This window comes from Tetrapisispora phaffii, chromosome 5 (genome assembly GCF_000236905.1).
Source record: "Tetrapisispora phaffii CBS 4417 chromosome 5, complete genome".
In the NCBI taxonomy this organism is placed as follows: Eukaryota; Fungi; Ascomycota; class Saccharomycetes; order Saccharomycetales; family Saccharomycetaceae; genus Tetrapisispora; species Tetrapisispora phaffii.
Window position 1 is genome coordinate 579829 of NC_016524.1, and position 14501 is coordinate 594329.

At 31.5% G+C, this 14501-nt stretch overlaps 7 protein-coding genes across 7 annotated transcripts; 3 read left to right on the forward strand and 4 right to left on the reverse strand.

The window, feature by feature from the left end:
* Nucleotides 1–289: 289 nt before the first annotated feature.
* Nucleotides 290–1642, forward strand: CEG1 (mRNA guanylyltransferase; the record flags this gene model as incomplete). The annotated part of the gene is made up of 1 exon (XM_003685753.1): nucleotides 290–1642. One exon carries the CDS (start codon nucleotides 290–292, stop codon nucleotides 1640–1642), a length of 1353 nt encoding a protein of 450 aa, XP_003685801.1.
* Nucleotides 1643–1801: 159 nt separating this feature from the next.
* RSM23 (mitochondrial 37S ribosomal protein mS29) lies at nucleotides 1802–3127 on the reverse strand (the record flags this gene model as incomplete). The annotated part of the gene is made up of 1 exon (XM_003685754.1): nucleotides 1802–3127. One exon carries the CDS (start codon nucleotides 3125–3127, stop codon nucleotides 1802–1804), a length of 1326 nt encoding a protein of 441 aa, XP_003685802.1.
* A 686-nt stretch (nucleotides 3128–3813) lies between these two features.
* On the reverse strand, nucleotides 3814–5490 carry TPHA0E02790 (pseudouridine synthase family protein; the record flags this gene model as incomplete). Its single annotated transcript, XM_003685755.1, has 1 exon — nucleotides 3814–5490. The coding sequence occupies one exon, from the start codon at nucleotides 5488–5490 to the stop codon at nucleotides 3814–3816; it is 1677 nt and encodes a 558-aa protein (XP_003685803.1).
* Nucleotides 5491–6749: 1259 nt separating this feature from the next.
* On the forward strand, nucleotides 6750–7295 carry NIP7 (ribosome biosynthesis protein NIP7; the record flags this gene model as incomplete). Its single annotated transcript, XM_003685756.1, has 1 exon — nucleotides 6750–7295. The coding sequence occupies one exon, from the start codon at nucleotides 6750–6752 to the stop codon at nucleotides 7293–7295; it is 546 nt and encodes a 181-aa protein (XP_003685804.1).
* Nucleotides 7296–7617: 322 nt separating this feature from the next.
* On the reverse strand, nucleotides 7618–9546 carry SRP72 (signal recognition particle subunit SRP72; the record flags this gene model as incomplete). The annotated part of the gene is made up of 1 exon (XM_003685757.1): nucleotides 7618–9546. One exon carries the CDS (start codon nucleotides 9544–9546, stop codon nucleotides 7618–7620), a length of 1929 nt encoding a protein of 642 aa, XP_003685805.1.
* Nucleotides 9547–9987: 441 nt separating this feature from the next.
* IPL1 (aurora kinase) lies at nucleotides 9988–11142 on the reverse strand (the record flags this gene model as incomplete). The annotated part of the gene is made up of 1 exon (XM_003685758.1): nucleotides 9988–11142. The coding sequence occupies one exon, from the start codon at nucleotides 11140–11142 to the stop codon at nucleotides 9988–9990; it is 1155 nt and encodes a 384-aa protein (XP_003685806.1).
* An 834-nt stretch (nucleotides 11143–11976) lies between these two features.
* On the forward strand, nucleotides 11977–13536 carry TPHA0E02830 (uncharacterized protein; the record flags this gene model as incomplete). The annotated part of the gene is made up of 1 exon (XM_003685759.1): nucleotides 11977–13536. The coding sequence occupies one exon, from the start codon at nucleotides 11977–11979 to the stop codon at nucleotides 13534–13536; it is 1560 nt and encodes a 519-aa protein (XP_003685807.1).
* Between the last annotated feature and the right edge of the window lie 965 nt (nucleotides 13537–14501).

Sequence of the window (14501 nt, forward strand, 5' to 3'; positions counted from 1 at the left end):
CCTTTATATAAATTCGGTTGGTAAAATAATCAGAGGTGTTTCCTTTTCTTCGACATCTTTTAATGCAAAACTGAAAAGTGAAAAATGGAAATCTGAAAATTATAGTGAATATAAAATTTAATATTAATTATTCAGTTGGATAAGACTATCTTATAAGGCTTTACTGATAAATCTAACAGTCGGAATAATAAGCACATAAATTGAGACTTCTATATTTTCTGTAAGTCAACACGATAGCCATATTGCATCTGATTATTTTTAGTACAAGCAGTTTAAAAGAATTTAGAAAATGGATAGAGCTGCACCTGAAATACCAGGTATTCTAGAGTCTGGGAATGTTACCCAAGACTTGAAAATGATAGTTAGTAAGTTACTGAATTCCCCAAAGCCTCTAAAAACCTTCCCTGGTTCTCAACCTGTTTCATTTCAGCATTCAGATATGAAAGAGAAACTGAGCTCGCATGATTATTATGTATGTGAAAAGACGGATGGTTTACGTGTATTGATGCTGATAGTTATAAATCCGATGACAAAAGAACAAAGTACATTTATGATTGATAGAGAAAACAATTATTATTTGGTGAATGGATTCCATTTTCCAAAATTACCAAAGAAGGATAAAAAGGAATTGATAGAGACAGCACAGGACGGTACTTTAATAGATGGTGAGTTAGTTATTCAAACTAATCCGATGACAAATTTAACGGAACTTAGATATTTAATGTTCGACTGTTTAACAATGAATGGACGTAACTTAACACATTCACCAACAAGTTCCAGATTAGCACATTTAGGTAAGGAATTTTATAAACCTTATTTTGATATGAGATCAATCTTCCCTGATCGTTGTATAAATTTTCCTTTTAAAATCTCTATGAAACAAATGAATTTTAGTTACGACTTAGTAAACGTTTACAAAACATTGGACAAACTACCTCATCTTTCAGATGGTTTAATTTTTACACCAGTGAATACACCTTATGTTGTTGGTGCAAAAGATTCTTATTTATTGAAATGGAAGCCTGAGGAAGAAAATTCGGTTGACTTTAAATTAATTTTACAGATTCCAATGGTGGAAGATACGTCTTTGCCTAGAAAAGATCCAAACAGATGGTATTATAATTACGACACTAAACCTACTTTTGAATTGTATGTTTGGCAAGGTGGTTCAGACGTAAATAGAAAATTAGAAGTTTTCGACCAGCCATTCAATAAGAAGGAAATGAACTTACTTGAGAATACCTATAGAAAATTTACTGACTTAGAAATTTCTGATGAAAAGTGGGAGGAGTTAAAAGCTTTAAATGAACCACTTAATGGTAGAATCGTTGAATGCACAAAAGATCCAGAAACTGATGAATGGCTTATGTTGAGATTTAGAGATGATAAATTAAATGGAAATCATTCCTCAGTTGTACAAAACGTTCTAGAAAGTATAAATGATTCGGTTAAAATAGAAGATTTAACAGAGATAGTCCCAATAATAAAAAATAATTGGGATCTTAGGAAAAATAGGCATTCTAATGAAAGCTCAACTTCGCATGCTCATATTAATAACAGAACACAACATCAGCAACAACAGAACTCATCTTCGTCGATGCCAGAACCAAAATATGTAGATGATGACGATTGGTCTGAATAGAATTTTAATATCAATTGAATATATGATGGTCAAATTTTATGAATAATAAATGTAATAATATTTACAGGTATATCTATGTATATAATATAATATGACTCACAAGACAAAGTTACTTTTCTATAGAGGAGTATTCCATAACTTTTTGATCAGTATTCTCAATCAAAAATAAGAAAGAACAATACTTTTTAATAATTCTCTTGGATTACCGTTACCACTTATAATGAATTTTTCATTTATTAATTGTTCTAAAGGTTTCGTGCCAACAGCATATCTTGGCATAATATTTGCCTTCAAATAGAACTCAATTAATTTTTGTACCTCATCTTTCCCCAATTTTGGTACTTCAAACTCTTTAACTTTACCTTGTTTTAGAATATTAGCATATACAGGATCGTAATGATATCTCTTAAGATATATATCCTCCGGAATCTTATTCAGGGCAACAGGTAGTGTTTTATTAGTTCTATCTTCACCCGAGGTTGCCAAAACAACAGCACTCTCTGGATTCTTATATTTAATTTCACCAGAAATTGAATCCATTACGAATTTAGCTATTTGGAATTCCAATGTCTCAATACGCTCATTTGATTCGTTTTTATAGTCACATAATGAAGTTGTTAACAATCTAGAAAAATTATCTACAGAAACTAATACAGGAGTTGTTTTTTGATTAGATAATTCAGTTATAATCGCTTTAAATTGTTCACCTCTTTGGGCAGGAGTAGTCTTGGTTGTTAATAGATCATAAAAACTGTTAGTATCCTTTGTTAAAGTGACAAACTTCCTTACCAGGTTATCTTTTGGATCAGCATTGGTAAATTTGTAATCTGATGCTAACTTGATTGATTTCATTGTGGTTTCATCATTAGATTTTAGTATTTTCCTTAAAAATTTCTTTAAATACATTGGTTGAATGTAAAGTTTCAAATTTTTATCATAAAAAAAATCATTTCTACCATTTACTAATAGATCTGGGTGTGAAATGTTAATGACAATATGTTTAGAATCTGATGCATATGCATGTATTTGAGCCAATAACACAGATTTACCAATTCCTGGTTCACCTGTGATAATAAACTTTTTGTTACTGGAAGTATTCATTAAATCAATAAACTTTTGTGTAGATTTTTCACGAACCAACGATATTGGGCGAAAAAATAATTCATTAAATTGATTCTTCTTAAACGATCCCATATGGTATAATGATTTATATTGAGAATCGTGATATTTTGATACATTATTTAAAGCAGCTTCCAAGTTTTTGGTTGCTTCAAAAACTGGCATATCTACTGGTTTAGCAAACTTGTTGAATCCAGACGTACTTACAGTATCAATCCACTTCTTAACATATGAACCTGAAGTGTTCTTTTTGGATGTTTTACCACCAGATTGTTTTTTAGCAAATCCTTGGGCTCTACCTTTCACAGGAGAAGTAGCCTCTAATATACTAGCTCTTGAGAATTGCCTTAATTGTACTCTCAGCATGTTTCGTATTTGCTGTCTTTTTTAGTTTCTTTACCAAAAGTGGCCCACTTGGAGTAATTAAAAAAGTGATATATAACCTTAATTGTGGTAATATACAATTTATATGCAATTGATTCACTATTCTAATATTATTATTATGAAATGGTGTTTTTAACTTTCAACTACTTTGTATTATTATCACATAGATTCTTTAAATCATTTAGGTCTCGTAACTTTTCGGAATCATGAAATTGCAGCTTGAAGTATTTCGTATTTAGTGATTGCAAATATAAGAATAAGATATGTGTCGTATTTTAAATTAGTCAATACTTATATATTTAAGTATATTGTGTTCTAATAAGGCAGAATATAGATATCTTTACCTAATTTAATGTAATCGTAGTATTTCTTAGTTAAGTAGAGTGTAAGTAATCTGTAAAAAAAAAAAGCTGAGGAATAATACATATCATTGTCTATTAAAATACGAAAAAGGGAAAAAACTGAAATAAAAGCACAAACATCAAACAGTTAGTCGTTTGATGAGAATATTTAAACATAAAAATACATTTATTAATTGGTCATGATTCCATTTGACTTAATTAGTTTCTTGTTCTAAGGAAAACTTTTTCTTTGGTTGGCAGAAAGGGTATTGATGTGGTAAATAATAATGGCTAATGTTATAATAATATGATGCAAAGCAATTGCATCTATTGGATGCTACAACCAAAGTAACTCTTCTTGGCAGGAGATTCCTTTGTTTCTACTTTAGCTTCATCTTTCTTTTCTTGCTTTTGGAATTTCTTATTGTTACTTTGATTATTTTTTTTATCTTTCTTATTTGCTTTAGCTTCTCTCTTTTGGAAGTTCGTATTTTGTTTAGCAATCTTATCAATTTCTTCGTTTGATAAGACAGGAATACCTCTAGCAGTTAAGAAATCAAAAATACTCTTTTGGACGTTAGCACCTGATTTTTCTTCAGTTTCAACACCATTTGCGCCTGTAGCCATGTTGAAACTATCGATATAAGTGTAAAAAGCATTAAAGACATTTTCATCAACTTCTTCTTTATAAATTTTGTCATAAATGTGTTTTAACTTAAATTCGTCAATCTCATTTTTAAATTTGCTAAAATCAATTGGATTGTAGCCAAATGTTTCTAATCTTTTATTATAACCTTCAAAGACAGGTGATTCTAATAATAAACCCAAGGCTGGTGCTTTTGGAATGTTAATTTTTTGTGGACCAAAAGAAGCATCAATACGTTCTAATGGGCATCCACATCTGGTAATTAAAGTAGCCATTGAAATCATCTTACGAATTTGATGTAACATGAATGATTGACCATGGATTTTAATAGAAACCCATTCAGTTTTAGCTTCGCCAATAACAAAGGGTTCGGAAACTGTGATTTCCTTCATATATCTGATAGAACTTGGTTCACTGAAATCCTTACCTAATGTAAAATTATGGAAATTGTGTGCTCCCAAATATTTTTGCATTGCTCCCCTAAATTTTATTAATTTCGCTGGACTGATTCTGTATTTTCTACGGTGTAGATTTTCAATCAATTTAAATTGTTTAACTTTTTGATACAAACCATCCGAGTCATCAAATTCATCTCTTGGAGGTGGAACATAACTTTTAATTGCTTCAATCTCTTCTTTAGTGAAATGTTTACTTTGTTCTTCTTCGACAGATTTCCAAAAATCAGCAGATTCTGAATCTTCGTCTAAAACATTCGGCAATTCTTTTTTACTCTCTTCGATATCATTATATAAAATTGAACCTGGTCTTGGACCAAGCAAAGTATAAGTTGGTAATAGATATTCGTACCAACGAGAACCACACATTTTTCTACAATCAAAAGCTTTGTTAACTCTTTCAATATTCCAAACTCTAATGCTTTCAGGTAAAGCTTCATTAATTTTATCTTTAATATCAGGATCCTCAATAATCATTTTTAGGGAAATCAAATTACCACCAGCATGGACACCCTTATCAGTTCTTGCAGCTCTCATGAACCCATTTTTCTTTAAGTCGTTAGAATTAGCTAAAGAAATACCACCGGCCCTAACAAAAGCACGGAATAATTCAGATTCAATTGTGTCATTTGGTGGATTATATTGCATACCATGATAGCCTGCACCACAATACCCAACCATAACGGCAACCTTACGTTTTGGTTTTCTTACTTCTTGTGGGATTGGATTACCATTATCATCTAATTTGATTTCATCGCCCTTAATAGTCGATGGAGTATCATTGACGTTATTCTTACTGTATAGAAAAAAAAAAAGTAATTCATTTAATATTAAAGTTAGTAAAATAAAATTTGAATAAAAGATTGGTTTTTTAATAATCATATTAGATTTTGACAAAAACATACATACGCTTTCTTAATAGATTTAGATTTTGATTCATCAAACTCAGCTTTTCTTGCCTTATTCCATTTACGATGAGGGCCCTCCTTACCACTCTGCCTATCCATTCCATCGTCGGCATTAAGGTTTTGATTTATCGAACTCATTAAAACAGTTATGAAATTACAATAGTTAAAACACAATAACTTTTCCTTGTCTTACTTCAACACCTTTGGGTAACAATGAAAACTTGCTTAAATAACAATTTACCGTAAACGTTAGATCAAACAAAACTTATTTTTATATATTACCTATATATATAATGAGAATAGTCAAGAAGGTTGGATGGTAAGTTTGAACTGGCTACTTGATCTTGAAGTTCCAATAGCTTGTTATTGCAATCGAAAATTTTTGTGTTCAGTATCGTTACTTTTAGTTTTACAAAGAAGTTAATTTATGAGATGAGTTTAAAGATGTTCTAAAACGGTTAAGACAATAACAAAAAGAAACAAGTTGAAATTACTTCGTGCGGCATTCCTTTGCGTTTAAAATTTTTATTTGCGATGAGATTGAAAAATTAATTATAGAATGATATTTAGTGTTATTGTAGAATTAAAAGATGCAAGTAGAGTTTGATATAATGTTATATGGTGTGTATCTCTAGTCAAAAACTTGAAGTGAAACTGTTGGAAAGTATACTTCATCCAACAATGATGATAAACCTTTAAACTTGTGGAGAAACAATTGGCCCTTAGCTGGGAGATACTACCGGCAATTGATGATTTCAAAAGACACCTATCAACTAAGATCAACTATATATATATTTATATATATATAGGGTATGTAACATCATTAGTCTAAGCTAATATTTTATAAGAAGTGCACAGACTACTCACTTGCATATATATTCTCCATGAATCTAGATATATGTGCTAAACCCAAATGTTTCGTTGGAAGTGATGTCCGGTTTCGTTTCTTTAAATTTTTTTTCCGATGAGCTTCTCTCTAACATCTTGAAATTTTTCACTCTAATAGTTAATAGTTAATAGTTAATAGTAATAGTAATAGTAATAGTAACAGTGGTTATTGGTATTAATGATTAATTTTAATTCTTTCGATGTACGATCACTAAAATCTTATCACATCATTAGTAGATAAGGTTGTTAAGATTATATTTGTATAAATTATTCTTTTTTTTGCTGATGGGGTTCGTTTTGTGAAGACTAGTAAAAAGAATCTTTCATACATTAACACATATCGTTACACTAAATCGTTTTTCACAGATGAGACAATTAACAGAAGAAGAAACTAAAGTTGTATTTGAAAAATTAGCAGGTTACATTGGTAGAAATATATCATTCCTGGTCGATAATAAGGAACATCCACATGTTTTTAGACTGCAGAAGGACAGGGTCTACTATGTTCCTGAAAACGTCGCTAAGATGGCTACTGCTGTAGCTAGACCAAATTTGATGTCAGTAGGTATCTGTTTAGGAAAATTCACCAAGACTGGTAAGTTTAGATTGCATATCACTTCTCTATCTATATTGGCACAACATGCCAAATATAAGATCTGGGTTAAACCAAATGGTGAAATGCCTTTCTTGTATGGTAACCATGTTTTAAAAGCACATGTTGGTAAGATGTCAGATGATATTCCTGAACATGCAGGTGTAATTATCTTCTCAATGAACGATAATGCATTAGGCTTTGGCGTTAGTGCAAAAAGTACTTCGGAAAGTAGAAATTTGGCTCCTACCGCTATAGTAGCGTTCAGACAAGCTGATATTGGTGAATACTTAAGAGATGAAGATACTTTATTTACTTGAAAAAGAAGACAAATTAGCTAGAACATGCTCTCAATTCCAATCGATAAGCAATGTTTTTCAATAACTCATTATAAAAATTTCCATAGATATAATCATTACTCAAGTGCATTTATATAATTCAAATATAAATTAATAAAAATTGTAAATTAGAATACCATTATTATATGTAAAAACAATTTGTGAAATTTCTATGATTTTAATTATGTATATTATATTTTGCTTAAAATCAAAATTCATTATACAAATGTGTGAATGTTTGGTTATTAAACCTATTAAATGTTCCATGATTCAATATATAAGGAAGCGTCTATACACTTATTAATTATTTACGGCCTTTCTTTTTGGTTTTCTTGTTTTTGTTCTTATTATCTGGAGCTTTCTTCTTCGTGATATCAAGGGCTTGTTCAGCTTTCTTGTTCATAACACCACCTTGTGTTTGCTTGGCACCTTGTTTCTTCTTAGCTTTATAGTTTGATCTATCTTTCAGTGGGATCCATCTTTCACTATCTGGTAAAACGGTCAAGTCACGATCTTTTAAGAAAATTGCTAACTTTTTAGCCTTCTTTGATTTTTTATTCTCTAGAAGTTTCATTCTCAATTTATTTGGTTTTGTTATTTTGTTTCTTTTGAATGACGCTTCTAGTGGTTTGACTCCGTCATTGATTATTTTCTCAACATCTAAATCTTCAACTAAAGCAATACCTTTACGTTTGTCAAAGTCATCGTTAGATAAAATGGATATGATTAAATCATTATATTCCGTTTCTACTTTGGAACGATCTTCGTTTAATATTTGTTTGAATAGTTTAATAGCTTCATTGGATTTGTTTAAAGATAAATATTGAAAACCAACATGTTTCCAAAAGGTTAAATTATGTGTGATATCAGTTTCTGTCAATGATTTAAGTTTTTGCAACAACTGAGATTTCGAGCTACTTCTACCAATTGTAGTATATAATTCGAATAATATGTAACAAACCAGATAGTCAGCGTCCTTTAAAGTAGTACTGTTTTCCCATGACTTATTTAAAAATAATTCTCCTAATCTAATTGCATTGTCATAATTTTTTTCAATAAGTTGTAATTGAATGGTTAGTATAATTTGACCAATAACACTACCGTCAACTCCACTAGATATGCTGGAAATAGTGTTGTGATAAAGCTTTTTAGCTTGTGTTTTATATGATTCGTGAGCGACACCATTGATTAATGATTGATATTTACTTAAAGTACGTGAAATCAATGAATTTTTAGATTGTATGGTGTTATCATTGAACAAATTTAAAAATAAACAATTTTTCTGAATCATTGACCATTGTTGGAATGTGAATTGCTGTAAATTCAAGGAATTTAATTTTTCAACATTTATTTCTCTTAAAATCATATTAATATTGTCATGATATTTAGATAAATCACTGAAAGACCTGTAGTTCAAGTTGGCAACCAAGTAAAGAGGAGATGATTTATCCAATCTTTCTAATAATTTACTCAGTAAAGTTTTTGAAGTATTTTTATCACCAGATAATTGGTATACATAAGCTAATTGCACTTCAATGGTATCGATATCATTTTGGAAGTTTTCTTCTTTTGCTCCTTCTAAAGCTTTGGTCAAGAATTGAATTGCTTCATCGTATTCACCATTAGCAACCAATAAGAACGAATCGTTAAACAATAAATCATATGAGTGTTCATCAGATGCAGAAATAATCGGCTTAATATTATTTAGTTCTGGCGCAGCAGTTAGCGGAACTCTTTCGTTGCAAGCTAATTCAATCTCACTATCTATATGCAATTGGTTATTTTGACTTAAAAATTGGTAAATTTCATAAGCCTCGGGATAATAGCCATTTTTGTAGCAAAATTGAGCCCTAACATGTAGTATACCTCTTTTTGTCAAATTCTTATTAATATTTTTCAACTGATTCAAGTCGGTATCCTTTGGGAACACAGAGTAATACAATTGATCAAATTTCTTAACCATATTCAGTTTGTAGTAAACGTATAATTTTTCAATGATTAATGATTTACCAAACTTTTCATCAATATGTTTATATTTGCTTAAAACTTCTAAAGTTTTTGGATAAGAATCTTGTTTAATAAGAGCAACCATATATTGTCTTAAAACTTCACCAGGATTAGAACAACCATTCTGCAATAATTTCAAGCATGTTTCTTCAACTTTATTATGTTCATCTTTGGAAGACTGAACATCCAATTGAGATAACAACTGAGTTAAGTTATCTTTTGCCATTATCTATTGAACTGGAGGAGACGCCTTGGATTCTTTCTTGCCTTCGCTTTGAAACGGAAAGAATATTCAACGAATTTACAATTAACACTCTTAGAGACACTCTTGGTTCCCTTTTTAATACAATCAGTAAACTATAATTTATAAAAATAGTTATAGAATTGCAGTGTATGATTTATGAAAAATCATTGAACTTTAAATTTTATTTCATCGAAATTTGAAAACTAAACCCAATAATATATGTGTCATGTTTCACGACGGGTATGAATATTACTGAAGCCACTGAGACAAGAAGTAACGACAGTGATAATGTATTTATATTTACTATTAATATGCTAGCTGTTAAATTAACTAAAGGGGTACATGAATATATATGAGTAGTCAGAGTTGTGTTAGTATCTTTCTTTTTCTTAATGCAAATGAAAACCTTTTTGGTAAACCGTTTTACCAAAAAGGTTTATTTTTATTAATCCACGGATGTTTTAATACATCGGTTAATGTAATTCTTTCTGATGGATTTAATTTTAATAGACTTGATATCAGATTTTTTGCATCTTGGGATACATGGGCCGGGAAATTCAAGTCACAATTTTTGATTCTTTTATAAGTCAATTCTTTTGTATCTTCTTCGAATGGAGGGGTCCCTACGATCAATTCGTAAGCTATAATCCCTAACGCCCATACATCTATTAATCCATCATATTCTTTTGAATTGATAAGTTCTGGTGATAAGTAATCTATTGTGCCACATAATGTTTTTCTTTTATTCCCTGCTTCATTGTACACACTCCAACCGAAATCTGTTATCTTTATAACATTATTAAAATCTATTAAGATATTTTCAGGCTTTAAGTCTCTATGAATAATCCTCTTTTTATGTAAATAGCGAATTGCATTAGTTAATTGGAAAACAAAATTCGATGCAACGATATCGTTAAAGGGTCCGTTTTTTTTCAATATTGAATATAATTCGCCATTATAAATATATTCCATGATTAGATAAACCCTTTTTGAATCGTGAAAGAACCCATATAACTTAGTTAAGTTCTCATGATTTAAATTGCTCTGAATTTCAATTTCATTTCTAAATTGTTTGGTCACATTGTAAGTCAAAATCTCCGATTTATCCATAATTTTAATTGCACATATGAACCCCGTTTTAATGTGTCTACAGCAGTAAACTTTACCAAATTTTCCTTTACCCAACTTTTTTCCAATTTCAAAATCACAAAATTTTAAATCCTTCATAGGATAGGAACCAACAAATGCCACTGGACTGCGTTTAGACCCTGCACCTATCAAGGTTGTATTTTTAGTAGAAGTCATGGGTTTACTCTTTGGTGAAAATGACATTCTCCATAATTTATTCTTGAGCTCATTTTTTTTATTGATACCAGAACCGTTATTGGCACTAGATGAGGTTGCATTGCTCATTATGTTGAGAGCGCTTGTATTGTTATTTTTGAGAATCTTGTTATTCCCAGCCACTGCAGTTGCAGCGGTAGAATGGTTAGATAAATTAGGATTAGAAGAATTGAGTCTCATATTTAACAGCATATTCCGTTGCTGCAGAGACTGTCTTTTGTCCTTGATGACCATTGTTCCCAGAAAAAACCTCCACCTGCAAACCAGCTTAGCACACAATGCAACAGTTAGATCCCGGGTTTCATATGCACCACTATATAGTCTCTGTTGTGGAAACCTGTGTATCCATCCAAACGTGTTGTTGTTGTTCCTTATATAGTAGCAGTAGCAGAATCACACGCTGTAGGTGATGTGTAGTATTATTATTTACAAAATACTTGTCGCGTGCCATTACCCGGCCTATCAAAAGCGTGCACGTGAGCAATCTTTCATACCCGCTTTCGCCTGTTACCCGAGCCAACCCATACCCCCCACTACCGCCTGCCAAAGAGCCCTCCCGCACACAAGGTCGTCCCTCAGCCGTTCGTATAAAATGGTCTTGTGCAGGGTAACACAGAAACACACACAAAACACGAACGTTCACCCGGCCGTCGCATTTTTTTCCTTTCATTTTTTTATCTTTTTTTTCACCGCAACAACACGACGACATAGCACAGTGTATTCTCGTTATCGTTATATGGTTAACAGTTGCGTTAGCTAAGTTCAGTTTGGTCTAGTTCGTAGTGGGTCTGATTATCTCTTCTCATTGAAACAAATAAACAACCACATCGATAATGTACAACGTTAATGATATGTGCCATTATTGATATTACCATTGTACAGTAACATAGACTATTCTATCTTTCAACAGTTGTATAATTGCTACAGGATCTTTCTTTTTATTCTTACCTCTTTCTATATATATATACTATACTATGCTATGCTATAGTGTAGTTTCTCTTATATAACAAGACAAAGTATAATCATACTTATACTAAACAGTTATACTACGTAAACACTTTATGAGAAATGGATTTAAGAGTAGGCAGGAAATTTAGAATTGGTAGAAAAATCGGTAGTGGTTCGTTTGGTGATATTTATCATGGTACAAATTTGATTAGTGGGGAAGAAGTCGCCATAAAATTAGAGTCGATTAGATCAAGACATCCGCAGTTAGACTACGAATCAAGGGTTTATAAGTACTTGAGTGGGGGTGTTGGGATACCTTTCTTGAGATGGTTCGGAAGGGAGGGCGAGTACAATGCGATGGTCATCGACTTGTTAGGTCCCTCTTTGGAGGATTTGTTTAATTATTGCCATAGGAAATTCTCTTTCAAAACCGTGATTATGCTGGCTTTGCAGATGATTTGTAGAATCCAGTATATTCATGGCCGCTCGTTCATTCACAGAGATATCAAACCCGACAATTTCCTAATGGGTGTAGGCAGACGTGGGTCGACGGTCAATGTCATTGATTTTGGGTTGTCTAAAAAATATAGAGACTTCAACACCCATAGACATATCGCTTATAGAGAAAATAAATCATTGACAGGTACAGCAAGATATGCGAGTGTTAATACTCATCTGGGGATCGAACAAAGTAGGAGAGATGATTTGGAGTCTTTGGGCTACGTCTTGATTTATTTTTGTAAAGGTTCTTTACCTTGGCAAGGTTTGAAAGCAACTACAAAAAAGCAGAAATACGATAGAATTCTAGAGAAAAAATTGTCAATTAATGTGGAGACTTTGTGTGGTGGTTTGCCTCAAGAATTCTCAGAGTATATTTCTTATTGTAAGAATTTGAAGTTCGATGAAAGACCGGATTATTTGTATTTAGCAAGATTATTCAAAGATTTGAGTATCAAATTAGACTACCATAATGATCATTTATTTGATTGGACCATGTTGCGTTACACAAAGGCAATGGTTGAAAAGCAACAGCAACAGCAACAAAATACCATTGCATCGAATACAAATAACAATAATAATAATGGTATAACTCCTGCATCTAACAACAATAATTCAAATACTAACATTGCATCCATTACTGATAACCAAGATAATAGCCAAACTACAGCTAATGATCAGAGAAAAGATAAAAACGATTCCTTCAATAAAGTGAAGACATTGGCTATGAAAAACTTTCCAACTCATTTCCATTACTACTTGATTGAAAATGATAGTTATTATCCAAGTCCAGATGAAATTAAGAAACAAACGGTCGCAAATAACAATGCAGTTGTGGAAGATTCATCGTTACTGAAAGCTATAGGCAAGGGCATGGAGCGTTTGAAACAAAACTCTTTACAAAACAACACGAATTTAACAAGTAATGAAGCAAACCCAGCAGATGCGCAAATGAATTCAAACGTTATTCAACCACTATTGCAGAAACAGCAGCAACAGCAACAGCAGCAAGTTCAACAAGAACAAAGATCTACATACTACCCACCACAAGTCCAAACTTCGGTAGACGCTACTCTAAAACAACAGCAACAACAGCAACAACAGCAACAACAATTACAAAACCAAGCCTCTGCTCAAAATAACATACCAAACCAAGGTTCTGGTCAAGATATTTGGTTGTAACATAGACAAGTATATAATATTTAAATTGAGAATTATCATAAATCGCAACGTATATATATGTATGTTTGCATACAATTACTGTGTTTATAACTATATAATCATTTAAACCTTTACCCCTCTCGATCGTTCTCCCAAACAGAATTCAAGAAACCCGTTTCGTCACCCTCTTCACCTCTTATTAACAAAGTTTACTGAATACAATTATTCATAGTTCAACATATACAAGTTACCACATTATCGATATGCATTTTACACAGTTATCTAAAGAATGTACATACAAACATGTACATTTCTCCATTACACGCTATAATTGTATATCGTAAGCGACATCTCATTGAATTGAAACGTCCATCAATTCAAGTTCGACGTTACTTAGTCAGGACATGAAAGGCAAGACCCTACCTTTCTATCAATCCGCCTGCATAGATATGTATAGACCCATTGATACTTCAACTTGTAACCAGTGGATTGAATAATCCAGTCTCTTGAAGTGTATGATTTTGTCACTATTACCAGTAATCTTCTTTTTAATTTATGTTACGTTGTTTTTGTGTTTTTTTGGTTCATTACTCATTTCCTTATTTCTCAACATCATACACACATAGTTAAGCATTGAAAAATTTACTGGAAGTGAATAAACTGTTATAAAAAGTTTTAAGGTAAATAGTAATAAAGGGAGTTAAAAATGATAATTTAATTTATTTAACTTAAGCTTCAATTTGTTCATTTGTTTATTGCTTAATTGATTAATTGTATTGACTGCATTATATTTGAATATTACTATTTATTTTAAAGGTTATCCTGTTCTGTACATTGGTTTCCGCTATTATTCATTAAAGTTATTTTTTTGCATATCAGATCAACTGATATAAACTACCAGGATAAAAAGAATAACATAGGATTTTTCTTATTTATAATTATTAAAAATATTCAATATTGTGGCCAATAACCATTTAGAATATCGT